This window comes from Sturnus vulgaris, chromosome 1 (assembly GCF_052056855.1).
Source record: "Sturnus vulgaris isolate bStuVul1 chromosome 1, bStuVul1.hap1, whole genome shotgun sequence".
Classification (NCBI taxonomy): Eukaryota; Metazoa; Chordata; class Aves; order Passeriformes; family Sturnidae; genus Sturnus; species Sturnus vulgaris.
In genome coordinates, this window is record NC_142243.1 from 109,959,186 (window position 1) to 109,986,804 (window position 27,619).

General features: G+C 45.5%; 1 protein-coding gene and 1 long non-coding RNA gene across 3 annotated transcripts in view; one reads left to right on the forward strand and one right to left on the reverse strand.

Moving 5' to 3' along the window:
- Window positions 1-2,166: 2,166 nt before the first annotated feature.
- LOC148225405 (uncharacterized) lies at window positions 2,167-25,578 on the reverse strand. Of its 2 annotated transcripts, none has more exons than XR_015807046.1 (2): window positions 25,464-25,578; window positions 2,167-8,268 (listed from the first exon to the last, which is right to left on the reverse strand). It is a non-coding gene; the product is annotated as an uncharacterized LOC148225405 (long non-coding RNA). The 2 variants fall into 2 exon arrangements; XR_015807047.1 differs by lacking the exon at window positions 25,464-25,578 and adding an exon at window positions 14,709-17,373.
- The window catches only part of CABLES1 (Cdk5 and Abl enzyme substrate 1), a 70,582-nt gene continuing 68,238 nt past the window's right edge, over window positions 25,276-27,619 (forward strand). The window contains exon 1 of the mRNA XM_088173951.1: window positions 25,276-25,814. Within this exon, the coding sequence (XP_088030077.1) occupies window positions 25,291-25,814 (524 nt within the window). The 5' untranslated portion in view covers window positions 25,276-25,290. The remainder of the gene's footprint in view (window positions 25,815-27,619) is intronic.

Genomic DNA, 27,619 nt, shown 5'->3' on the forward strand with positions numbered 1-27,619 from the left:
CAGCACATTCCTAGTGCTTCTTAGCATGTATTCCAGCCTGTGACATTCAGACACTGGTGTGGACCCAACAATTGTACAACTTCAAGTTGGTGGCTTAGTGTCATTCCCAAAAACATGAAGATGGCAAAGTCATGGCTTTAGCACTTCCAAAGTGTTATCTGTCCGCTCTGCAAACAATCTCAGCCTGAGAAGGAAGCCTTTGATCAAAAAGTTGTTTTTTAGACTGCTTGGAGCACAGAAGTCAGATTGTTGGTAAAATGTCCACAGGCAAGCTGTTTCCTGTGCTGCCTATGAGGCAAACTTGGTTGCTAGTTGCTTTTAATTAGTTGTGCTTTTGAACTTTGCCTTTCTCATGCAGAAAGGATGAATGCCTTGTCTCTAATGAAGCAGAAAGAAAACTATGTCTGTTTGCTGACAATTAGAAACTCCTGTCAAAAGCAAAAAAGGAAAAGAATACAAGAGCAGAAAAATCATAGGCCAGGGAAGAACAGAGGAGAGAGCAGAAGAGAGCGATGAGGCTCTTGGTGGTACATCATGGGGTATCAGTGGACTCTTGTTTTTAGAAATAATAAACGTCAGCCCTGATCCTCAAGGGAAGAGGTTTGCTGTGTTCAATTTAATCAGTTGTGGAGCATTTGGAAGGAGAAACTGACACTTCCTTTGTCCTTTGTGTTTCTTAGTGTAGAAAGACTGCTCGTTCCCAACAGTCTGTTGTTGTGTTCCTGCAGAGAGCATAAAATTTCCAGGAGTGTTCTCTGTGTACAAGTATGAACACCTAACTGTGAAGGAAAGGGAACAAGACTCTGCAGAAATAATCCCAAGATTTACCTCATTGGAAATTCATCTCACTTCTTTAGTCTGTGTATTGCAATCTGTATTCCTGTATCAAAAAATATATCTGTATCAAAAAATTATGTGCTTTAGACAATAAAAACAGCTCTGTTCTCTGTGAATTATTTTATGGTTACAAAGTGACAGCACAGGTTGGGTTGTTGTGGCTTGGAACAAGGATGTGCTACAAAAATACACAATTCTTTCTGATCCTCAAGTTCAAAACTATGATTCCCCTAAATATACATAAATCTCCCCTCAATGATCAATATGAGATTTTTTTTTTCTGAATTGTAATTGTCTTCTGTCTCACCCCGCTCTTCTAAAAGCTACTTCTCCTCTTTAGAGTATTTTTTAAGTTACATATGTGGCTACACATTTGGCATCCTGGGCACAGTCCCTGAGGTGCGAGCATCGTCACAGCAGAGCCACATGGGGTCTGGGAGAAGTTACTGTACCACGTTCATTGTGAAGAGAGCCTCCAGTCAAGGGCAGCGAGTTCTGTCTCCCACAATGTCTTAGCAATGGTGGGAGATAACCCTGCCCAGCAGGAACTTTGAGAAGGACATTTGGAGACCGCTTGTCCTTGGGTGGTTTTCGTCTGCATTCCAGCTGCAGCCATGAACAGCCTTATCAGTCTCACTTATAGCCAAGGCTCCTGTTTAGTATCTCACTAGGAAAATTGGTTGGAGCTTAAGGTCCACATGGGAGAAAGGTTTTTTCATTACAGATGGAAAAGCTGACTTAAGCTACAAGTGTGTATTTGTTGGGAAGGCATCCTCAGACTAGAACATGTTACCAAATTGGGATGGCAACCCTTGGTACAAACTTTGTACACTGGTAAGTGACTACACTTGGAACTAACCAATGCACCAACAAAGTTTTCAGTACAAACTGGTGACATACATGACATATTCAGACAAGAAAAGTGAGAAATAATTGCAGGAGAGTTTCATGTCTACCTCTATTCCACACAATTTCTTTCAATATATTACAAAGATATTACACACATGTGGTGATGATGCACATTAATATATTTCCGGTACTGTACCAGAATAAATATAATATTAACAACAATTTGGAAATACAGAAGAGCTCCCTTTTCTCCCTTTTCTTATTTCTGAGTGGTCTACTCAGGAATTTAAACTTCAAAGTAGAGACCAGTTAGATTTTTGGTTTGGGTTTGGACTTGTTTTCATTTTTGATAGTCACTAGCTTTAATAACTGTTTTGAATTAATTTATTTTCAGTTACTTAATACCTTACTTGGCATGGTTCCTCCTTAAGAAAACACTTTCATGTGGAGAATGTGTTAAGAAAAAAAAAAGTAGCAATACAAAGGACAAAACCTTTATATGCCAGTATTCCAAAGCCAGTAGGAATAGGCAGGCAGGAGACGGTTCTGTGGATTAGACACACATGAAACAAGAAGCAAAGGAGACAAAATTCAGCTCTAGTTGTCAGCTCATATCCATATGGTGATAAAAGCTGCTCAATTCCCTCACAGCCAAAATTACCAACTCTATGAGTCTTTTTAGAACAGTTTTAAACGAAATGAGAAGAAAATAAAGCTAGATAAGAAAGAAATAACAATTTAGGGGCCTTTAGGAATATGTTTTGTGTGCTTTACTTGTGCCCTTGGGTAAATCAGTTGTGGGAAAAGATAAAGAGATTAAATACAGTCTCTGAAATTACATTCCTAATGACTCACCATTTCAGAAAGCTTGGGAATTTAAGCTGCAATTGAAAAGAAGCATAAAATGAAAAAAAAAGCTAACATTATCTTGGATAATGTGTATCAGATAATGAGTTGATACTCTTTTAATGTTGAACAGGTGTCCTAGAAGAGGCAATTATTTTAATTCAAATTTTCTTTTACTTAAGCCAGTTAACAAAACTACAGGTACTCTCTCACACAAATGTAAGGATGAATATAATTAGAACCAAGACACTAATAGCTTCAAGTCAGAAAATCTAATTTTTTATTTCTATTCCATGGAAATATCCTGCATCTCAAATTGTAGTAGTCTTCCACTTTGGAACAAAATGGCAAAATTTTCCATTAAATGAAATCTAAAATAATTGGGTTTGAAATATTAGACTTCCTGAAGTATTTCACTCTGCCCTAGCAATTTAACTTATATCATTACTGTCAAATTAATAGAAGCAGGCAAAAATCTCAAACTCATCAGGACAACCCTCTCTGAAATCACCATGCTCTTTATACGTGTTTCTAAAGTGTTTTGCTTGCTGGATATGAAATGAATACTTTCAAGCTTGCTAGCCTGCCAAGCACACTTTATTAATTGCTAATAGATCATTAAATGCTTGGCAAACCATTCAGAGAAACCAATGGGACTTTTGAAGTTTAATCCTAATAATTTGACACTTAAGCAAGGAAAAAAAGAAATGTAAAAGTCTGCAAAGAATATTTTTTTAGCCATACTTCCCTCTACTTCTTTTTTGGTCGGTAATAGAGAAGAACATGAAATCCTTGGAAATATGATTCTCTTCTTCTCACACGTGTTGGAAGAGTTAACTGTTTGGGGGTGGTGTCAGAAAGCCTTTTTTATTCCTCAGCCTCTGAGTATTGACAGAGAATATTTTCTTAGCAATCCTGGAAAAGTATTATGCATTTCCAAGAAAGGAATTACATTTCTGTCTCCTCTGCTCCATCTTCTGCTATGGTTAACAGAGAGCATTGGGCCAGGGAGGTCGAGGATGAGTGGCACTTACTGGTAAAGTTCCTCCAGAACAACACTCAGCAAGACTTTGTTAAGGTTCTTCTTCACCCTTAGGATAAGCAAAGGAGGCTTTTGTGAAAATTTTGGCAAGATATTAAATGGCCATGTTGTTCTGACATAGTATTGTGGAAATATATATGGAAATACATGACTTATTTCACAAGTCATTAAATGTGATCAATATTCCTTTCAAACGACAAGTATATGCTGTGGAGACTGGTGGTTTCCAGGCTGTTCCAGCTCTTTGAAGTTACTGCATGTATGATCTTCTCACAGAACTGGGTTCATTTATAAAAAGGCATTTATGTTAAAGCAAATGTGTACTGGCACTGAAACAATTGCTATTAAAATATATTTCCCTTTGCAATGTCAATAATTTCCAACTCGGTATATATAAAAATAGCTCTCATGGGCTTTCTCAGAAGAAAACTTCTGCAGAATCTGCTTATCCTAGGACTGACTGGGAAGGACATGAGAATAGGAACAGTAAGATTTAAGGCATTTGTTACCCAGAGAGACTACAAATTATTATTCCAAATGGGTCTGTAGACTTGACATGACCTATTCTAGGGGCTCTCACCCATGTCCCCAAAACCCATGGCAGCTCTTTCACATCCAGCAAAGACACCCATGAGCTGTAGCACACTGAGTCATTCTAGAGCGAACTGCAATATGCACTAATGAGACTCACAGGGGACTCCAAAAACCAAACTTTTCTTCTTTCTTCCACTTTAATTTGCTGCCTAAAGGCAGCACCCTGCTTTATTTTGCTCAGCTCTTCCAAGTTCTAGATGTACATCCATTTCCAGGAACAAAACTGATGCTTGCCTGCCAAAGGCCATCAAAGGCCTGCATTCCTGGTGGTGAAATCTTTTCCCTCACAATTCCTCATCTTTCCCACAGTTCTGGATTCAGGCTTTCAGCTCAGACTAACTCAAAGGGCTTTGAAAAGGGGATCTTATTTCAAAGGGGAAGAGACTCAAGATGCTCTAAAACGTGGAGGAGTTCAATAACCAGAAAGCAAGGTGCTGTAATTCACATCCCACTGCAGAAAGCTCGGATATAGGTTGGGGCACTGGCAGAGGGCAACTCATGTGGAGAGAGTTTTATGTGAAAATATTCAATTTTCTCAAGGAAACATGTTAACTTTAGGATGCTCCAAGATAATTTTGCTCAGATGTGGCCTACTCTACTGCCACTTTCAAAACTCACTCATCTGTATTAACCTGCTCTGGTAGCTTTCCTTATGCCAACATGCAACTGGTGGCTGTTGAATCAAATGCTTCAAATTGGCTTACCATATTTTAAATCCTATTGCCCCTTTTGGCATGTTTTTAGCACTCAGACAAAGAGAACTACCTCTTTTGTATAGATTTATGCTATATAGTAGCCAAGAATAAATCATGCAAGTGGAAAAATATCAAGGAGAGAGTGTAGAAAAATAAAATAATGTGATTATGTGTGTGGCTGCTGTCTCGGCAGTCCTCGAGCAGAGTATCTGCTGCTCTGCACATCTCTTTTATTTGAAAGCTAAAAAAAATCAAAAACATTCAAGACCTGCAATTCCTTGTCTATGACTGAAGCTGAAGGGAAGAATTTTTTCAGGGAGGATTTCCAAGCTCCCACTCACTAGTCTATTCAATTTTTTAAGGCTTTGGGATAATACAGACTCCTTTATTGCTCAGAAGTGGCCTGCATGTAACTTTATATTAAGGAGGTTTGGTGAATTTTCAACATGTGAAATTCCAGTATTTTCTTGGCCTATTGCCAGTGCTTCTGAGATCTTCCTCTTTTACTACTTATGTGTGTGTGCAATTAGTTATTTCGGTTGTGTTTTCAGACCATTCCCCTTTCCTGTTTTCATTGCTGCACTGCTTTAGAGGGTCCTGATCTCACCACCAAGCCCACAGTTGTTGTATCAACAAAGCTGCAGACCCTAAAATCCAAAGATTGTACCAATTTCTGTTTTTACTTAAGCAAAGCTTTCAAAGTAACCTAAGAGGGCAAAAAGGCTTTCATATGCCAGACCTAGTGTTGTTATGTGACAAAAGGTAGGGAGACACTGATAACCTCACTAGGGACATGATCCCTCTCTGCCCTTTGCAGGACTGTCCCAGGGAACCCTTAGCCCCAGGGGACATCCATTGGGGTGAGACAACAGGAGAGGCTCACCTGAGGGGTTTGACACATTATGGAGTGCAGGGGAACAATGTCTTGGGATGCAACATAATTAGAGCATGTTATGAGGAGGAATCAGAAGTGGCAAAAAGGGGAGAATTGTGGTGGACAAGGTGAGAGTTAAGGGACATAAGAGACCAGTCAGTGCCCTTGTCTGGCCGTGCCCTGCACCTCATTGCTGCCATTTGTCCTGCCTGCTCATTAAACTGTCCAGCTACATCCCTGGGTAGAGGCTCCCTGCTGCTGCTGGCAGGCAAATGGAATAGGTGATTTGGGAGACAGATACCAAAGCAGAAATAGCCTGGGCCAGATATTTCTCCATCCCTACCTGTGAAACAGCTGGAGGAGCTGGCTACTGATCCAGACCAAGCACAGGGGAGAGTGTGAGGTCTGGGGTTCACTGTGAGACCTGTCTGCATGCGTGTGTGTGTGTGTGTGTGTTTGTGTGTTTGTGTGTTTGTCCCTGCAAGTGAGTGGGGCTGGAGCCCTCTGGGGGCTCGTGTGCCCCCCGGGTGCCAGTAGGTATTGGATAGATTGGATATATGAGGACAGTTCCTTCCCACATGGTGTGTCTGTATGTATTTCCAACACACAGGCCTTCGTGTGGATCAGACATAGAGGGGGATAAGACTAAAACTTTTGTGCTGCTTGTACAAGTGCTGTGTTTTCTAGGTGTGCAGGTTTGACTGGGATAGAGCTGGTTTTTTTCAGTGTAGCTGGTGCGAAGCTGTGTTTTGGATTTGTGTTGAGAAGAGTGTTGAAAACACAGGGATGTTTTTGTTCTGGCTGAGCAGTGCTCACATAGAGTCAAGGCTGCCTGTGCTCCTCATTGCATCCTGGCAGGCAGGAGGCTGGGATGGAGTTGGGAGGGGTCAGCTGACCCCAAATGACCAAAACCATATGGGATCATGTTCAGCATGTACAGCTGGGGGAAGAAGGAGGAAGGGAGGGATGTTCACAGTGATGGAATTTGTCTTCCCAGGTGACCATCAGGTGTGATGGAGTCTGGCTTTCCTGGAGGTGACACAACACCCACCAGGCAGGAGTGAGTGAGCAGCTGAGCTGCCAGCTGGGCTTAAACCAAACACTGGGTAGTGGTGTGTGGCCACATGTATACAGGGTTCGTGTGTCAATCTGGAATTCATACTCAACCTGCCTGCAGACCATTTTTACCTGCTGGGCTGCTGAACCCAGCAACCTCCAATCCCACATATCCCGGTCTCTGCTCTACTGAATGCAGTGGAAATGAATAAGTGGCCTAAAATCTGGTATTTACTGAGTTTTAGGCTACTGGGGTTTCTAAATGAAGGATTTTTTTCTTATGCAGGGAAGGCTTACAGACACATGGAGTCCACCCAGTCTCTGCTGAAGGCTGCTCAAGGACCTGTGCAGGGGAAAGTAATTTCTGACTGCTGCACAGCCACCATGCAAAAATTAGAGAAAAAAACTATGGAGGGAGAAACTTTTAGCTGCCACTAGTGTAGTAGTTGCAGATTCTCCCATCAAATTTAACTAATGCAAGGCCATGCCTCCAGGATGGCCGTGCCTGTGGGTTTCATTCTCTCATGCTGTGATAGATTGCACAGCTTCCAGCACAAGATCATAAGATACATGACCTGGGGCTGTAGGTCCCTCCCACTATCCAGTTACTAGGAATTTTCCAGTAAGTGAGACCCCATAAGGAGGTGTCAGTGATAAAAGCCAACTGAGAAGAACCCTCTCAGCATCAGCACTGAGCACACTAATAAATCATTTAGCCCAGCACCTTCTAAACACCAGCCCCAAAGCAGCAATATTTACATAAGTTTCTCCAGCCCATGCGCAGATCGTCTCTGACTGCTTACACTCCAAGAGTGCTCTCAGCATGAACAAGAAGTGCCCTGGGTGGGGGAACAGCTCAGACTTTTCACAGGGACAGTTTGTATGGGTACTAAACAGTGCAAAATACAGCAGAGATTATTTCCTACAAGTCTGGGAATTCTGACCTAATTCTAAACAAGTATCTGTTTGCTCCAAGCATCAAAGCCATGAATAAACCCAGTAAAACCCTTCTTCTGAAAGCAGAGTGATGGAAAGCTTTCAAGCCCTTTAAAATCCCTGAGACCCTTTAAAATTCCCTTTCAGACTATGGAGTTGTGGCATCAAGCAGAAATGTCACCTCAGTACCTGCTAGGATGAGGGGCTGGGGTTGGCTGTGATGCTGTTGGAATACCTGCCCCGCTGCCCAACAGAGACAGGAAATTGTACAGGTGATGCCTCGTGTCCTCCCACCAGGATAACAAACAACACAGTGGAAGCAGGTCAGCCTTATCTCCTTGTTTGCCTTTTGGTCCAAGTGAGACAGTTCCTCTTCTGCAAGCATTGCTAAGTGTGACTAGTTGGTCCAAACTCCCACTTTCCCTTAAAAAAGTAACCTTTTATAAGCCATGCATTGATACTGAGCAGTCCTATCAAAGGAGATGCACACACAGCTGGGGCTGTGAGGTGGTCCTGTGCTGGAGGCTTCAGTTGCTGCCCTAGGTTAAAAAAAAAAAGAAAGAAAAGTATCATTAATTCCTGATTTCTAATGTTTTCCACGAAAAAGGCAATAAATAGCAAACAAACAAAGAAAACCCCCAAACCAGCCAAACAACAAAAAAAAATCCCCTTACATGAGTCAACCCATGAGCTTTTCTATATTATCTCCCCTAGCCAGTTGAGGAGGGGGGTGTTAGAGCATCTTTGATGAGCACCTGGCATCCAGCCAGGGTCCACACACCACAGCTGCATGCTGCATGCTGCATGCTGCAAGAAAAGGAACAAGGATATCTCTAGCCTCCACCTAGTATTCAGTCTGCTCCTTCAGCAGGTAAATACTTCTGGAGCAGGGATTTCTAAAATATGTGCCAGGAGATGGACAGTGAATCACACATGTCAAAGTAAGCAGCCAATACAGTGACCCAAATGCAAAATGATCTGGCACGATCTGTTCCACACCAGCGTACTGAGCATCCATGCATGCTGCAGGGACAGTCTTCCTCACTCAGAGACAGATCCTGACAAACCTCCCCTTTCACCTGGGTTGAAATTTTAAGAATGGGAGGTAGCTTCAAGGTTTGGTCCGTATGTTTAAAGGTAGCAGTAGGAAGAGCAGCTCCTCTAAACCGCTGCTGTGACTCAAAGAAAGAGTCTACAAAAAGAACACAGGTAAAGTGTGGCAAGCTGTTCTTCCTGCAGCACAGCATCCCAGCTTCCTGAAGTTCAGAGGTTTCTCGTACCAGAGGTTACTCATTGGACCATCATCTGAATATACATCTTGCTCTCACCCTCCGGGAAGGAGGGAGGCTTGTTCCTATGTGAAATAAGCAGATATCTCAGTGGAAGCGAACAAAATGTCTCCAAGGGACTCTGCCATCTCATATGCCCAACACCAAGGTTCCTCAGCATCCTGCCGTCCTGCCAAATGCTTGTGCAGCTTGGAGCGAGCTAAAGCTGTGAGTCGATAGCAGGATCCCTGTGCTGCACATTAAACGAAATATTTCCATATTTTCCTTTCAGATTGTATTGAGCCCTCTGTGCTGTGGGCCTGACTTGGTAATGCTTGCTCACAGCAGAAAAAATCAAGTGTCAGGTGATGTGAAGTCCCTCCTAGGGCTCGCTTTAGGTCCCTCAAGCAGAGGGGATGAGCTGTAGTCCAGCAAAAACTTGAAGCCAAGGAGAGGGAGCAGGCCAGCCAGCAGAAGCTGATAGTATCACAATGACTTCTGACCCACCTGGAGGTTCCAGGAGGAACTCAGGAGGTGCAATGCTCAGTTGTAGAGAGGTACTTTTCTCCCTGACAACCATAATGCCAGCTTGGGGCATTGCTGCTTTCCACCAGCTGAGCTAATGTTAAAAGTATAGACTGTTTCCTTGAAAAATCCTCAGGGAAAGCAATCTCCTGCCATTATGCTGAGGAGGAGGATGCAGTTCCCAGAGAAGCCCTGCTGGCAGCTGAAATCTGTCCACCAGACTTTACCAGCTGGATTAGGACAGGCAGGGGAGGAAGAGGGTTTCCTACAGCCCTTTGTCTCCTCATTTTGGCACATGCATGGCTCCAGACACAGGCTTGGATCTGTGAAGGCTAAAATTTGGTTTTAATCACGTCTCCAAGAGAATATAACAAAAAACTGTTAGCATATTTGTTTGTGGTATGAATAACTAATGGAGCAAATACCAACAAAAACTGAAACTCTTGTAATTAACCACTGTGTAACAGAGATTTCGGTTCATCATCACAGTACTTTTAAATTAATTTATCCGCACATATATTGTAAGTATTATTTAGAAAGGGAGTAACCTTAGAACAACTTGGTTTGCTCTAGGAACACATTCTGGAAGTCAAATTTATATTTGTTTGCAGACAACCAAAATGAAAATATTGTGTCTATTTTCATGTGGCAGGCTTAGAAAACAAAAACAGTCACAGGAAAAGCATTTGTGATGGAAAGTTACTGTCCTCTCACTGGGACTACTCAGACTGTGAGAAGAGAAGGAAAGGGGAGGGAATATATATATATCTGTGTGTATATATATAGATATATATATTTATCAATATATATTTAGTGCATGTTTATTTATATATATTTATGTAAAAAAGTAAGAATCACAATCTTAGGAGAAACCAATATGAGTATTTTTAGTTAACACGAGAATAAATAATAATGTTTCTTAGGCTAGGAGGGAGCAATGTGTGCATACAGATGCAGGAATCCCTGATGGGAACTGGAGGCCTGAACTACTGTAGTCTTGATGATGGCACAAATGGAAGAGAACTAAATCCAGGCTCCAGTTGCCACCATAGCTCATGTTCTGAAGACAAGGAGGGTGGATGGGTGTGGAGAAGAATGAGTGGGGGCTGCAGTTCTTCCCCAAGTTTCCCATGAGAAGCCTTCAGGGGAGATACGTGTTCTATAAAGAACTTATACACTGCACTCTGTGAATGCGGAAAGTGACTATAAGGACCATTATCATACTTGTCTCCTTTCCCTGTAATAAGGAGCATCTCTAAGAGAGAGAGACAGAAAGGGAGTGAGAGAGAGAAAGCAAGCATCTAGCTCACTCCTTTGTTCTGCTGCTCCCTGTATTTCCCCAGCCTTGGTTAAGCCAGTCCCAACAAACACCAGCCCTGACCTCGCTTCTCTCTCCATCTGCCCCAGGGGCTCAGCCTCAAACTGTGAGGAAAGTCAGGCAAAGAGACAGGCTGTGGCCCAAACAATCAGCATGTCAAAACATCAGCTGGTGTTTTTGTAAATAGAAAGGAAGAGCCCTTGCATGACCCCCTCAGAGGCCAGGGCGATGCTCGGAGCCCACGCACAGACACGGTGCCACCTGCCCAGGTGGGTGAGCAGCGGGCAGCCAGGCAAACCTCACTTGCAGCGATGCTGCCCGACTTGAGGAGAACAAAACCCTCCACCAACTCTTCCAGAAAAGAAAACAAAAGCCTTGAACAAACCATCCCCGGGCCATTTCAGCCAGCAACAAAGCTAACAAGCAAATCAAACAGAGAAATATCCCAGCAGACCTCAACTGGCTGAACAAACAAACGGAGAAACTCAGGTTCCAAAGAGCAGGGGAGCTGAGTTATGAAACAAGATTTTTGATACAAAAGCAAGCTTACAGCTATGGCTGGTGATTAGACATGGAAGAGAAAGGTCGCTCTGGGTGTTAGACCACACTTCACACACACACAGAGGTTATTCAATCAATATTTGTCCTGGAATCACATGCGGCAGAAAAAATTTCAAGTGAATGGTCAGCAGAATTTAATGCTTGCATTCATTCATGTTGTGCTCTTGGATGAACGTGTGTTTTTATATCTAGCACAATCTAAGCTGTAGAATCCAGGAGGTTTTTAATAAAAATACAGGAAAATCTTGGAATTAAACACTACATTTGTATGTGCCTTTCAATTACATTTTGAGCAGGACAGGAACACCTCACTTATGATTCTAGAATGGGATCACTGATAGGAGGGAGATTATTTGTATCTCCAAGTTCTGGAACTAACAGGAAAAATAATTCAGTAAAGGCTCCAGAAAGACAACACTGTCCACAGAAACCTCCCCAAAGCAGAAGAGAGGGACTTATTCCTGCCATCGCTGTGTTCTCTGGCCATGCTGCTGTGCTGGCATTAGGGGTTTTATTTAGGGTCACAGCAGTAACAGCGGGAAGATATAATCCTCTGATGAACAACCAGCTGTTACCCCCTGCCTTTGTGAAAATGATGATCTCAGGTTGAGGATATTGTTGCCTTGAATCATCATATTTTTTTATCCCCCTGTGAGTTTGTCACAACAGATTGTTTGCTTATATTCAGATCATAAGGCTATGGCTCAATTTTCTCCCCTCAGCAAGAGCTAAAGGAAATTTGACCGTAGGTGCCCTAACCATGGACTTTAGAATTTGGGTGCAAATAATGATGATTAAAACACAAAGTCAAAACCCAATCCTCTTGACTAGTTACTTAATTACAAAATATTTGTGAGGCACAGCAGAACATCCAGTTTGGGTTAGGATATATCTGAGAGGTGGCATTCAGAACACTGTCACAGAAGCAGGATGCCTCTAAGTCCTTCAAATAGTGTCATAGCGTGACTGAAGTGAGATATTAGTGCTGTCTAAGATTGCATAGGGGTTAATTTCAGCTGCACAGGGGATAGCCTTAGAGAGGAGAGCCCCAGTGAACATCACAGAGAGAACAAAGGCAGATACAGGGTGGCTGCTTCAAGGCAGCCACTTTTGGGGAGAAGTTTATTTTAATATCCTGGCTGGAAATTCTCTGGAAAAACAGCTCCATCAGCCCTGGTGAGACAGAATGAGAAGACAGAGATTTTGTTCCTCTGGCAGTCAGTCCTGATGCAGCTCCCGTGCTCCAGCACGGAAGAAAGCATTGCCATGTCCAGCATCCGATGGCTGTGCTTTCTTCCTTTCGCAGCTAACGCAAAAGAAAAAAAAGCCGTAAGTTGGTCCCACTGTGTTAAGGATGGCTTTGCTGGACTTCAGGCAGCGTGCTGAAACCATCTGCTGTGCACGCAGTGCCACTGTGCTGCCACAGGAGATGCTGCAGGAGGGCAGTGCCCTGAGAAGGGACCGCCGCCCAGGTCAGGGACCACGTCCCATTCCTCTTGCAAACCATTTTTCTTCACCTGAGCACCTCCTCCCCTCTAAATACCCCTTCGGGGAAATGCTGGTGACCCACGCTGGTGCTGTCTGCGGAGAGGAAACTCCCTATTCAGAGCGGGACACCCTGGCACAAAACAGGGTTTATCCTGCAAATGGGCTGGCAGGTTTCACACGGGGATTTGCTCTTTCTAGGCTTCACCCACAGGAGGCTATTGAATTTATATTTTGTAACACTTGTAAGGGAATATCAAAGCGGAGAGGGAAAAGAAAGATCGTCTATGAATGTGATTTGTTACTCTCAAAGCTTTGGCTCTCACTCTGTTTGGCACTGAGCACTACAGTGCCCTGTCTCACCTGTTCTCTGTCTCTATATTGGGGCAAAACTGCACAGATTCAGGCACAATTAAAATGATGCTTCATGGGAGTCACTCGATGCTCTGTAATGCTTTTCCTTAAATAGCCACAGATTTGGCCTAAAATTACTTGGCTTGATGCCCTTTAGAAATGTCCACTTCAGAAACAATTGCAAGCTGAATTTGAGCATTTGAAGTTCTGGGACCGATTACCCTCCATGCAATTGTCTTCCTCTTACCTTTATGAGCCATCATCCTCCTGCTTCTCTCTGCAATCCAGGTATGCTTTGTAGAGAGCAATAAAAACAACATATCCCTCACCTATCTTGTTCTATTGGCAAGCAAATACTCAAGACCAGCAGATGGCTGTTCAAACAAATTCAGGTCTTATCGAGCCGAGAAAGGATTGACACACCCATGTTTTCACTGTGTGGCTCTCCCGTGAGCTGTAAGGGTTGTTCTGAAGACAGAAAATATAAATTGTTTTTTTTCCAAGGGCAGAGTATGCTTTGTGATATAGTATCAAATACTGCATTTGGTCCACTGAAATGCTGATTAGGTGTCAGACAGTTTAAAATTCCTATACATTCTCAAGAACAAAAATAGGGAGAGGTGACAACGTCATTCTTGTTTACAGCAGCATGAAATTTAAACCAGGAAATTTCTTGATGTTAAAAAGAGGAATTTCAACACTAATTGAAGTTCTGCCATTTTTCAACATTTCTCTATACCCTGTTCCTCTTCGCTTTTTTCCTCACAAACATGCTTGCACCTCCCAAAATACACATTCACTCAGGTAAAAATGTACAGGCAGGTGACACCTCAAGGCTCCTTGTGAGCTGCTGAGGTGGCCAAAAACACCAGTGCCACATAAATCAGTGCAGACAGCTCCTGAAATGCATTTCAAGTTTCTCAACACCAAGTGTCAATCCTACACATCACGACCAAAAACCTCCTTGGATGTTTTTACTGGTGCCTTAAACATAAAGGTTTCTTTGGCACCTTTAGGATTTTCTTCTTAGGGCCTCCTCACCACACTCTTCCCTAAGGGGGACAGGGGAAATGGCACTCACAAATGGTCCCCACACCTGTAGCATGTTGGTGTCTCACCCTGGCCCCTCAGAACCTCAAGCAGGGTGCAAGAGATGCTGTATTGCTGTAAGAGCAGCAGCAAGGCAAACGAGGGCTATGTCAGCAGAGACAACACAGATGAACCAGGACTAAGAACAGAGCTAGAGAAGATATTTGAGCAATGGTTAAGAGGGGTCTTATCTTGAAGTGATAAGACCCTGATTGGACTGACATCCTTGTTTCTTTTCTTTCCATTAGAAAATTCATATTTCTGCACTCCTAGCACCAGATGGAACATAATGAGATGACACTTGGGGTTTCATTTACAGATCTACTCTTGATGTACAGGAGTTCTGACTCCATTTAACTGTGTATTTCCCCCAACTTACAATCTTGCCTTGAAATCTGAGTTCCAGTCTCCCTCTAACTTCCAGTCCATTCATTCATTACCTGCTGGCAAAGAACTGCAGGTGAAGTTCTGTTTCTCTCATATCACTTACAGACATAAAAACTACTTTGCTGGCAATTGCAGCAGCTTGGAGTTAAAAGCAAAGCACAGATACCTTTGATCAGCTTCAGATCAGGAATGAACACTCAGAATATAGATTCAAATAAGAATTCAGCTAGCTGCAGCAATCGCTCAGGACTCTGACCAATCGGTCAGATAAATGCTTTTCTTCCCCAGAATCCTTTGTTTTCAAGGCATATAATAGAATTGCAAAATACCCCAAGTTGGAAGGGACCCACAAGGATCATTGAAGTACAACTCCTAGCCCTGCACAGAACACACCAAGAATCACTCCATGCACCTGAGAGCATTGCCCAAATGCTTCCTCAGCTCTGCCAGGTTGGGTGCTGTGATCATTTCACTGGGGAGCCTGTTCCAACCTCTGGGTGAAGAATGTTTTTCTAACATCTAACCTAAACCTTCCCTGAGACAGCTTCATGCCACTCCCTTGAGTCCTGGTTGGCAGAGAGAAGAGATCAGTACCTGCCCCTCCATTTTCCTTTGTGAGGAAGCTGCACACTGCAGTGAGGTCTCCCCTCAGCCTCCTGTTCTCCAGGCTGAACAAACCAAGTGATCTCAGCCAGTCCTAGCACAGCTTCCCCTCTAGGTCCTTCAACCTGGAGCCTCCTTTGGATGCTCTCTGATAGCTTTGTAAATTTCTTATGTTGTGGTGCCCACACAGGGCTCGAGGTGAGGCAGTCCCAGCTCAGAGCAGAGCAGGACAATCCTTGCCCAGGTGGTGATGCTGTGCCTGATGTCCCTCAGGACATGGCTGGTCCTCCTGGCTGCCTCATATCCAGTCTGCCGTCAACCAAGGCCTTCATGTCCCTTTTCCACAGTGCCACTCTGCAGTTTCATTCCTGTCTCTGCACAAATCCAGGGTTGCCCTGTTCTAGCTGCAAAATCCAACACTTGCCCTTGTTAAACTCCATACATTTGGTGATAACACAATCTGATGTCACCCCATTCATTTTGCACCCTTTGCACCAGACCCATGAGCAGTTGCTCACCCATCCCACAACCTGTGTATAATATTCAGGAGAGCTTTGAAGTTCCGGGGTTTTCTTCTGCAAGCATTGTTCCCACTATAAGCCAACATTAAGACAACATAAAACACTTAAAATATACAACTCAAGACCTTGTTTTTCAGAAGAGATCTGCATTTAAGGCAAACATTAACACAAAGCCAGACTCCAAAGTGCTTCCTCCCACAGAATAGTACTTAAATCAATCAGTAGTCTCATTAAAGCCTAAGGGATTACTCCTGTGCTTTTCAAAAGGGATAGCATCACTAGGCTGAAGCTCTGAGAAGTAACACAGTGGTTGCATGGAGGGTGAGAACAAGCTTTTACTACCTTGGATGCTCTAATGAGTCCTAATGATGGCTTGAATGTAACTGATTGCATCTTGCCTCATTGGCAGAGTAGAAAAGAACTATTTCAATTAGTTCTCAAAATGAGTGAACTTAATTAGAATATTGCAAAATGCTTCATATTTACAGAATATTTAATATTGTGCTAAAAAGCAAGTTTTTAGCCAGGATTTATGTACTCTTGCTATAGAACCCTCTTGCTTTGAAGGAGCTTGTTCCCATAGGAACACAGTCACGCTGGCCACATGGAGACAGCTCAAACATTTCCAAAATCAGCCAGCAGAATAATTCTGCTATGTATTCCTTCTACTGCTCTGGCTTGAGTGTATGTATTATGTCCTATTATATCTAGTTGGAATTACATGCCCACAGGGCAAATTGAAATAAATAAATAAATACATACAAATGCACAAACACACAGAGAACTAAAATCTTGTTAATTATTTTTGCTGTGTATCCGAACTATTTCCTCTTTCCTTTCTTTTTCCTGAGGGACTGGCCCAAAAAACAGCCATCTTAAAAGACATTACAGTAAATTAGAACTAAATTATTCATTTTTACCTTGGAAGAAGGAATTACCAGTGTGTCAAACATCCCAACAGAGACACCTGCAGATGCACCAAGTGTGTACCAAATGCCATGCCAGGAGAGCTGTACCCTCCCGCTACATTGCCATTTCTTTCAGTTTCCTTTCTGACCCCTAAGTAAGTTTTATTTTGTCATAAGTTTTAGGATGGATCAGACAGATTCTTTCCAGGTCTTATTTCTTCACAACCTAATGGATTTATTCTTTCCTTGGGGCTCAAAGAAGCTTGAATTTTAGTCTTTCAAGTTGAATGCCATCTCTCTCTTCCCTTATTTTCTTCTACACTTGAATGCTTCATTTATTTAACAGCCTCATTGATTTGAACATGAAAATTATTACACCGAGGTGCTATTCAGTCTGAGCAGAGAAAGCAGAAGACTTTGGACCTGTCTTGCCATGGGACTGCCTTTTCATTTATGTAATTTCCATTTGTGGCTTACAAAACTTTCCTGCCAAAACATTCAGAGCACAAATGTATCCTGTTTAGACCAATTTTTGGCAGCTTTAATTGCTATCAGCCTATGTAAAACAAGTATGTGGCAAGCTGTGGTTATTGGGGGTAGGATTGAGCTGCTGTTTTCCCCTGCAATGGCAGCAAGACACCCCCACCCCACAGGCAGCCCCACCCCACAGGCAGCCCCCAGTCCTGGCAGCCCCACTGTGCAGCTGGGGCACCCATGGCCATTCCCCTGGAGGTGAATTTGCTGCTCCTCCAGCTGGTGGCTGGACTCCCTCCTCTTGAAGTGGGAGGATTTGGGAAGTGGAGACAGCAGCCTACGAGCACCACAGCCGTGACCCAGGGCTGCAGGAAGCAGTGAAAGGCCTCTGGAAGGCTGTGATGGGAAGCTTGACCTGGCTGTGATGAGAACTGCATCTGGGCACAACCTTTGGCACCTCATGGGTCTGGGGACAGAGAAGCTGCAGCTGGAGGCAGGACCCATATTCCCCTGCCACCAAAGTCAATGCCATTTCACCTTCCTTTCCAGGAGCCCAGTCGCTTGTGCCAGCTTTTCTGACCACCCTGGAACAGCGGCAGAGCTGACCTGGCTGGGTTTTATCATGTTGGAAATTTGCCCGTGGCAAATATTTAGCTGGGAATATAGCTCAGGGGATCCAGGCAGGATCTGTGCCTTATCCCAGGGGCAAGGTAAAGTGGGTGCAGACCCTTGGGACTCCCATGCAGGTGGCCCACAGTGACAGACCACAAGGATGCAGGCACAGGTTTTATTTCTCCCCTCTGACTGCTAGCTTTCCACACTAGCCTGCAATGAGCACTACCCACTGAGGATCTTCCAAAGTTGAAATGGCTCTGAAACCTCCCCTGAAATTTTGGAATGAACCAAGTGTGGTGCTCATGGGATATCATGTTGCCTGCCGACTGGAAAACGCCACGGAGCTGAATGCAAAAATCCAGCTTCTGCCACCAGAAGTTTTCCGTTTGCTTCCTTCATTCCCCTTGGAGTCACACTCCTTGAATATTTTCAAGAGGAGAGAAAAAAAATCCTTTGAACTTTTTTTTTTTTTTCTTGGATATTAAACATTTCCAGTCCAGCTGAACTTGAAGGAGAGTCTCTGAAACGCTCCACCAGCATGTTCCTCTGGGAAACTTAGATTCTATTTATCTAGTGCTTTTACTCGCTGAAGGCCATGTCTGAGAAGGTGTCAACAGCATTTTCCTTCTCATCCAACTCCTTGGTCTGACTGTCCTGCAAACTGGAGGGTTTTCTAACCCTCAGCAACCAGCAAACTTGCCAACATGAATGTTTCAGAAACCTGCAGCCTGTTTTAAAATTATCCTGTGGCGATTAAAAATTAACAGACACTGTGGCAAAGATGGATGTTCTTCCAGGCTTTCCTCTGAAATCTTAATGTCCAGTGATTCTGTACTTGATTCCAAATTGCCTCAGAATGGTATAGAACAGGATAAATCATTGCTGTCACTTAATGAAAACCTTAAAACAGCTCTTCTTAGCAATGAGTCATTCTGTTCTACAGCAGTTAGAAGTTGATGTTTATTTACACCACTGCCTAAGGTGATTTCCAAGCAAATCGAACATTTGCCCCTTCCTCGTTTCAATAAGGATGGCTCCATTTTGAACCTCGCGCCTATGTTAACTTATTATGACACTGAAAAAAACACAAAACCCAAACTCTGATTTCAAAGAAGAAAACTGCAGGAAAACAAGGACAAACAGAAACAGAGGTTGTTTTTCAGTTTTTGTTTTTCCAGAGAGGGAGGAGCTATGTGGCCCTGTTCCCATTTAATCACTCCAGTAGGAGCCAGTAGGAGCCTGCAACAGCCACATTCCAGTTGCAGTTTCTACATGGCCACCTTCCTTGTTTTGTCTAGTTATCCTGCAAGCTCACTGAGACATGGCAGGGTATTTTAACAGCACACAGTAAAATGGAGCTTCTGGTTTAGTATGGGTCTTTAAGGGATCCAATAGTATATAAAGTGAAAAAACAACAGCAGCACAGTAAAAAAGCTCAAAGCCAGCTTGAGTTGAATGAAGAACTTTAAAACTTCAAGGATGCAGAAGTGAGGAGGAATTCATGCTGGATGTGCAAGCCCTCAGCCCCCTTGCCATGTGTATGTATCCCACTCAAGGATGGCATTTTTTGCTCCTGCAGCTCCTTCCCTCTCCACACATAAACAGGTTGATCCTTTCTCCACTCCATTTGTCCATTCTGCTCCCGTGGTCCAGCAGCCACCTCCAGCGTGCCCCAGAGGAGCTGGGAACATCCTTCCCAGTGATCCTGTAGTTCTGGGGACTGCATGTGCTCAGCCTCTTCAGCAAGGGTGGAAGCCTAAAGTTTGCTCCATGAGGATATATCCTCACTGGCACTGGCAGTTTTAGCTGCCAGGCAGCAATAAGTCCCTAGCGAGCAAATGCAAGCTATGATTCAACAGGCTTAAAACTGGACAAAAGTGGGTGGATCATGACAGGAAGGGCACCCCCTCTTCATTCTCCATCCCCATGTCAGAGACAGAAGCCCACCTCCTGAATTGTTATCTCACTGTAGGGATGCTCAGCTATTTCAAAGGAGAGGTCGTAAGAATTTCTAACGTGGGCGAAGCAATGTTTTTCATGGTCTTGCCCTTGGAGCTCACATAACCATTTTGACCAGTTTTCCAAGAAATGCTTGGCCTGAATCAGATCTGCAATGGATCTAGCATTGAAAAATATGAAGCATCCTTAGTGAAGGTGCAATAAGTTGGAGTAATGATACAGAGGCCAGTTTTGACTTAACTAGACTGCCCTAAATTCTTTAAGAGACAAACAACTATAAAATTGGCTCTACCACTCATGTGAGCACTACCAGTTTACCAATGATCTCAGGAACACTTCAACACAAACACCATGCATGCCACAGCTCTGACATCCAAAATAATTAGCAGGTTGGGTGCCCTGACCATCCACACCTCAGCTGATCTGAGAAGATGCTGTTTCATCTTTGCTGAGGGCACCTGTTTCTCTGTATGGGTTCTGCCCCACAGTCACACACACCACTCCAACCATGATGTTCTGTGCTCACAGATTTTTCTCACTTTCCCACTCCAGTATTTGAATTTGGTTTCATGTCAACTTGGCAACATTGGCACCTACCTTGGAATGATACAAGCAAAATTAGGTTCTGCACGGAGAGGTAGATATGGACCAATCCTACCCAAGGAACACTCTTTTTCAAGAAGGTGACACTCAATGTCAAAATTCTACATTTCAATTAGCAAAGGTGACTCTTAACAAGCAAAATATATAGGCTCCTGAAAAATCACCACTGAAAAGCACAAGCACTAGCACTTAGCATTTCTGAGAATCGGGCTATATTTACAACACACTGAAGGTTTGAGCCTGGCACTAAAACAGATCTTGCTATCCAGATGCAGTATTAGTCTTTTGTAAAGAATTTGTACTGTCTTTATCCAATTTCCATTCTTAACTAAGGCTCTCAGTGAAATTCGTTCAAACTCCCCCAACATTTTTTCTGCCAGACACTCCTTCTAAACAGGAGGATTATTAAATTCACATTCCAAATCTTTCTCCAATATTACAACTGCTTTCTCCTTTTGAAGTGCAATTCTCTTCTGAAAAGTAAAGAAAGAAGAAAGTGTTTATAAAGACTGGATTTGGATTGTTTCTCCAAAGTCTTGCACAGAAAGATTAGAGTACTCACAGGCTACAGGAACTCTGCCTGTCTATGGGGATCTGATACTGATATCCAAGACCACTGGTAATAAAGATCTCTGTTTTCACCTACAGGAGAATTATTGCCAGACACCTTTGGTGAGCTTTGTGTAACAGCATTACCTGACTGAGCCTGACAGTCAGAAAACAAGACTGTCAAAATTACAAGGAACAATTGCATTTACTCTTTCTTCCCCTAGCTGCCTAGGTCCTGCAGCTCTAACAAGTACCAGTGACAATAAGAAACTTGTTTTTGTGCAGAGGCCACTCAAGAACTAGCCTGGTGACTCACACTGGTGACTCAGGACCGGTTATTCTCACGGAGTTAACTCTCAGTATAACACAAATCTTGCCTCTAACTCAAATTCCGGGTGAAGATTTCAACTCACCTGCAAAGATATTTTTAAGCTTGGCCTGACAAACTGCTCAGGACCCCAACTTTACCTCAAGGTCTGTGACCTTTTGGGCTGGCTTTTCACGTCCTGCTGGCCACACACTTGTCTTGCAGCAGGACTGCACTCACACCAGTTAAACTAAAGACAACACGAGGATTTTACACGTGTTAACTTTCTTCTGAGGGCAGGTATGTAGAGGCACTGTTTCTCTAATCCCATTCCTCAGAATGGTAAATCGCTGGCCTTTTGCTTTTGTCCAAACTCCCTCCACCCTCTTCAATCTCTATAAAGAAAGCCTCTCCATCATCTGTGTTAACAGGCCCCCCCCCAGATTCCATGCTGCCTCTGAATACACACAACCCATGAATCTCTTGCAGGTCTTGGTGCACTGGGTGAAAAAGCCATCATGCTCCATCACTCCCATTACCACTTGTCATCTAACTGGTTATATAAGCCTGTGACGTCTGAAATAAAAACATTTACTTGCACTTGGGTAGAGCTGGTTGGTTGGAAGAGAACTTGGAGAAGGAAATGATTGGAAAAACAGTCACAGAAACAAGCTTCCAGAATGTGCCTTTTTGGTTTTCCTTTCAACTTTGCTATTTCCTCTAGTCAACCACTGCTACCCCATCAAACAAAAAAGTTTCAACCAGCAAAATCAATTTGTTTAACATTTTCACATATCCTCCAGCATACAGGACTTCTATAGCTCATGTGATCACCTAAAGTTTTGCTCAGCACAGATCAAGAGGACATAAGTAACTGGAAAAAATTCACGTTATGTTGTGCACATTCGTTTAAATTTGCTACTAAATGTATAGATAGGTCTTCAAGGGTATTTCTAACATGACAATCATCTTTGTACTGTGGTACCCCACTCATTATCAAAACTAGCTTCACTTCAGACTGAAAAAGTAATTTTCTTCTTGTATGTGGCTTTCTCAAATGGGTTTATTTTCACTTGCAGTGGAAGGGATGTTTTAACCAACCTTCAGTGTGATTTTTGGAAAAGACAGTACCCCCCAGAGGCAGCTTGTGCATATTAGACCATGGGCACCTGTTTGGGTCCACGTGAGTATTTAGGCTGGTGGGCACAGACAAGCACTTTGCAAAGTGACAAAGGGAGCTCAGCTGGATGAGACAGCCCAGGAAAGACCTACGATCTATCTTCACCACTCTAATTTTGATGCAAGGAGGTTGATAGGCTCCTTGATAGGAGCATAAGTGTTCCTGATCACAGAGACTATAAAAAATGGTTTTGTAGAATTCAGGTGCCAAAATCATTAGGACACACATGTGGACAAGGGAAGGGGTAACATTTCCCTCTGGGTCAGCTTTAGAGGAGCTCCAGAACAGAGGTTGTGGCTTCATTTAAAATAATGCTTCCAACAGATAGCAATTTATCCCATGACAAGCGTAATTTTGTGAAAGGAGTGCACACTTCTGCATTCATAAAAAATGTTCCAGCCTCTGGAACCTCATCTGGCATTTTGGTGGTGGTTCTCTTTCCCAGACCTGTGTACTGTGAGAAGCTGAATTTGGGAAATATACACCAGCACTCGGTTGCCATACAGAGTTTTTGAGCTCCAGAGGAGAATACACACTGTTGCTGCTGCCCCTCAGGAATACAGGAGGAAAAAAATATCCCAGCATATATCTTACTCAGTTCTAAGGTGGAAGGCCTGAGTTTCACAACCTATTTACCATTTGGTAGTAGTCCCTGGACCAGGGGTAAGCATTCAGTAACATACCAACTACCAGGCTACAGAGATGTGACATTTTTCTGTGACCCAGGACTCGTCCTCTAAAAAGTCCTGAATTCTTTCAAAAGTGGGAGTCTCAAAAGAAACATGGAACTCCTCCACAGGAGCCAAGTGCATCAGTGCCCTGACATCTCACTGGTTGCCACTGCAGGGACAATGCATTCGGTCAGAAAAAGGCATTGCCATCAAAGGAAAGTGGCAGGCCTGAAATTCCTCAGCCTTCCTCTCCAAAACAGAAGTTTGAAGGAATCACTTCGCAACCACAGGGGTACAGAGCATCCTTCCAACAGATGGGACATGTCAGTTAGGCTTTTCTCTGGGGAAGAGTGTTTAGCACTCTGGACTACCCACTTTCCATCCAAATGAACCATCCTTGACATGCCACAGGGACAGGCACAGAAGTGCCCTCTGATAAGAAAGACAAAACCAGTGTAAACCTCAAGAGAGTAGACTGAAATGAGACTGTCCATCTCAAAATAGCACACACCTACCTCTCTAAAAAGGTGTAATCTGGAAAACATCTCTTTCCTCCATCATTTCCCCTTCCCTTTCTCACTGCTTCCTGCTCAGGATGCTGCCTGTGCAGTGTCCCTACCACAAAAGTAGCACACCCCAGAGACTTGGTACCTAAATTTGGGGGTTGTGGTACTCAATGTTAATAGAGACCAAAGGTTGAAAAATAAATCCAAGCCACAGAGCTGAATTCTAAAATCTTTGAATGTTCAAAATATCAGTTTTTGAGAGGAACACATACCTGGGTCCATAGTTTCCTCTAACAATGGGATTGGGTTCTTTTCTGATCAATCTTTTATTTATTTTTTTTAAATCATCAAATTAGCAAGGTTTTGATAAAATTGTAGGGGACATCACAATATTTTGTGACAGTTTGGAATGGCTTATGAATCAGCCACCAGCTATAACTGGAATGTAACACAAGCCATTGTAATACTTTATGAAGAAAGCGCGTGTTGCTATCTTGCGACAGCCATATGTTCCTCTGTTTGTATGTATCTGTTATCCAACCCTTACATAAGCCGTTGATGAAATTATCTTCACAGGACAAGCACACTTGTAGCACAGTTGAGTGGATCACAATAAAGTAATGAAGGAATGAACGAGTTTTATGCTGAGGTGGGACTGGCCAGCCGCCTTCACAAGCCACAGCTGCAGACAGCGGCAGCGAGCAGACCTGCAGTCAGCTGCTCAACAGCGGACGACACGGATACAGATATTTGGGGCTTGGGCTATATGCCCTTTAGGGAAAGGGTAAAATAAATGTACTTTCTCTGGTGCAGGGGAGAGGGAAAGGCTGGGGAGGAGGTTGCTTTAATGGTATAGGGAACCCGTGAGATGTTACTTGCACACACAGAGGCACTCGCACGCCTTAGACTGCAGCAGGGACAGCAGGGGCCGGGATAGCCCAGGCTTCCCGCAACGCAGAACGCACCGTCGACATTCAAGCGCATCCCTGGGGGCCGCTCCCCGTCCCTGACTGTCCCTCGTGCCCATGGGGCACTACCAGCGCCTGTCCTGAGCACCAGCCCCCAGCCGGGAAAACCGGCGGGCAGCGCCAGGGCAGCTTGGCACGGCACGGCTGCATCCCGGTGCCGCTCCCGGCGCCGCAGACGGGCCGGGCCGAGCCGAGCCGCAGCCCCGAGTCCGGGGCGGTCCGTGCCGGGCTCCGAGGGCCATGTGCCGAGTACTACGGGCACAGACTCCACCTTCCCCGGCTCCCGCCCGCCCCCACGCATCCAGGAAGGGAAAAAGAGGAGGAGGAGGAGGAGGAGGGAAGGGGGTGAAAGGGAAGAAAAAAAAAAAGAGAGGTTGAAAGGAGGGAGCTCGCCGAGACCCACCCTTCTCCCTCCTCCCCCGGGCTGCTGGCCGGGCTTTTGTTTTCCTCCAGCGCCCCGTTTCCCACACGTGATTGCCGTGTTATTGCACAGGGCGCTCGGCGGCGCGGCTGCTGCACCTATAAATACGGAGCGGGCGGGCGGCGGGGGCCCGGGGCAGCGCGGCGCGCCCGGGCGGAGCGCACCCCCCGACACCCCCATGCACCCCGCAGGCACCGCGGCACCCATGCCCCGCCGCCCGCCCGCCTGACGGGCCGGCAGCGAGAGGCAGCGCCCGGCCAGCGGCGAGGGGAGGGGGAGCCGGCCGACAATGGCGGCGGCCGCCACCGCCGCCAGCCCTGGCAGTCCCGCCGCCGGGCCCCTGCCGCCGCCGGCGGAGCCCTGCCCCAGGAAAGCGCCGCAGCCGCCGCCGGGGCCGCCGCAGCCGCTGCTGCCGGCGCGCAGCGACCCCCGCCGCAGGCAGGCCGCGCTCTCCTTCCTCACCAGCATCTCCCTCGACGGGCGGCCCCCGCCGCCGGGCAACGACGGCCCCGCCGCCCGGTCCCGCCAGGCGCAGCCGCCGCCGCGGCTGGGCAGCCCCCCGGCGGCGCCTGCCGAGCCCCCGGAGGAGGAAGAAGACGAGGAGGAGGAGGAGGACGCCTTCGCTGCGGTGCAGGTGCCGCCCGCCGCCTTCCTGGGCGCCGCGGCGGCGGGCAGCCGCGGCCGCCTCAACTCCTTCACGGCCGGGGTGCTGCCCGCGCCCTTCGGCCGCACCAGCCCCCAGGGCAGCGTCGGCGGCAGCGGAGAACTGGGGCAGCCCGGCCCCGCCGCCGCCTTCGAGCTGCAGCGGTCCCGGTAAGCCGCGCTGCGAGGATGAAGGATGCTCGGGATGCGGGGATAAGGGATGCGCAGGATGGCGATGGGCTTGGGAAGGGCGGGCACGGCCGCCGGGCGGCCGGGGGAAGCCGTGGGGAGGGAGGCCCGATAGCCGCGGGGCGGGAGCTTCCCTCCGCGGGGTCGGCTCCGCTGCCGTCCGGCCGGGGGAGCAGCGGCAGCGGCGGGGATGTGCGAGCGTGCAGGGGCAGGTGAGCGGGGGTGCCCGAGCCTCTCGGGCGGCTGCAGCCGGTCGGTCTGTCGGTCCCGCCTGGGCGCGAGTGGCTGAAAGTTTCTCTCGCGCTCAGCAGTGCGGGCGTGCGGCTGCACAGCCGCCGTGCCCCGCCGCAGCCCAGCCCAGCTGCGCCGCGGTTGTCACCCTGCTGTCCCGACTGGAGATCCCTGTCCGATAGACAGCAGGCTGGGAACAGGCTCCGGGTTAAGTGAGCTGTAGCCAGGTCTGGTAGCCCACAAGGGGGAAGGAAATCTCTGCATCGAGATCCACGGATTACGGTGCGAGCACATGGCTTAAGCAGCGTCTCGCTACCACCCTACATGAGCTTTTATCTTCCAAGCACTTGGTGTTCCTCCGGGTCGTTTCTTGCCGCCGGGTACTCTTTAGCCTTTTAATTCCCAAAGGAACAACCTCACCTGCTTCAGCTCTCGAACTGCTACTTCTGGCTAAGAAGGTGCAGTCATGTAAAAATGTGTGAATGCCTGTGGATACAAAATCACCTTCTTTCACTTCCTCAACAACATACTCGGATACCAAAGACGGAGGGGGGGAAGAAGCAGGGAAGAAGCTGGAGGAAATGACTGTGCTCCCCAAGCCCACATCGGCAGCCACTCCCACATTCCCCATTTGCCACACTCCCTCCTTGTTTCTCCCTTGGACAAATAGGTAGACTTTGAGTCACATGTTATTGCAAGGGTTTATAAGGGTAATTGAGCATAGATCGCTGTAGAAAAGTCCCTTTCAAAACCAACTAGCTTGGAGGAATTGGAGGTATTCCAGGAGAATGTTATCTTAGCTGCATGCCCCACTGTTGGTTGTTTGTTGTTTTTGGGGTTTTTTTCCCCTTCCATCTGGGTTGTATTGGTGGCTTTATTGAGCCCCTTTTCAGGTGCTGTGCTAGAGGGAGCCCCACCTTCCCAAGGAGAATGCCTGCTGGTGGGTTACCACCCTTCTTCTCCTAGTCATGTGTCTCTCAAAACAATTTTCTGCAGTGACAACCCTCTAATTGCTCCGTGGATCACCTGCACAGCTATGTCACACACACAGAGACACACTTGTGCATTTCCATCTGTGATGTGATTCTCCCCACAGGCTTATGGGGAAGAAGTGACCCATGATTTGAGAATTGCTTTTCTACTCTTGAACTTACTTAGCATTCAAGAGACTGTATTCTTCTCGACCTTCGACTTAGTGACCCATGATTTGAGCAGGATTCCAGTGTTACTTTTCTGGATTCCCAAGGATCCCCCTTGGTTTTCCTTTCTTGCATGCTTTGATCCTCTGCTTGATTCTGGGAAGGATGCTTCGATCTCACCAGTATCACTTTACTTAGCCCTTCCTCTTCCAGTCATTTTTTTTCCTTGCTCCTTTTTGTCAGTTTCTGAACGTTTCCTTCCACAATGTATGTGGGGGGGGGGGGGGGGGAGGGTGTTTGTTTTTTAATTACATGAGAACAGAGTGGAGTTTAAGAGGGAAAGGTAATTACTGTTCTTGTTTACAACCTAGAAATCCAGAGTCATGCAAGTTCAGCTGCTCTGATAGCATGCAAACA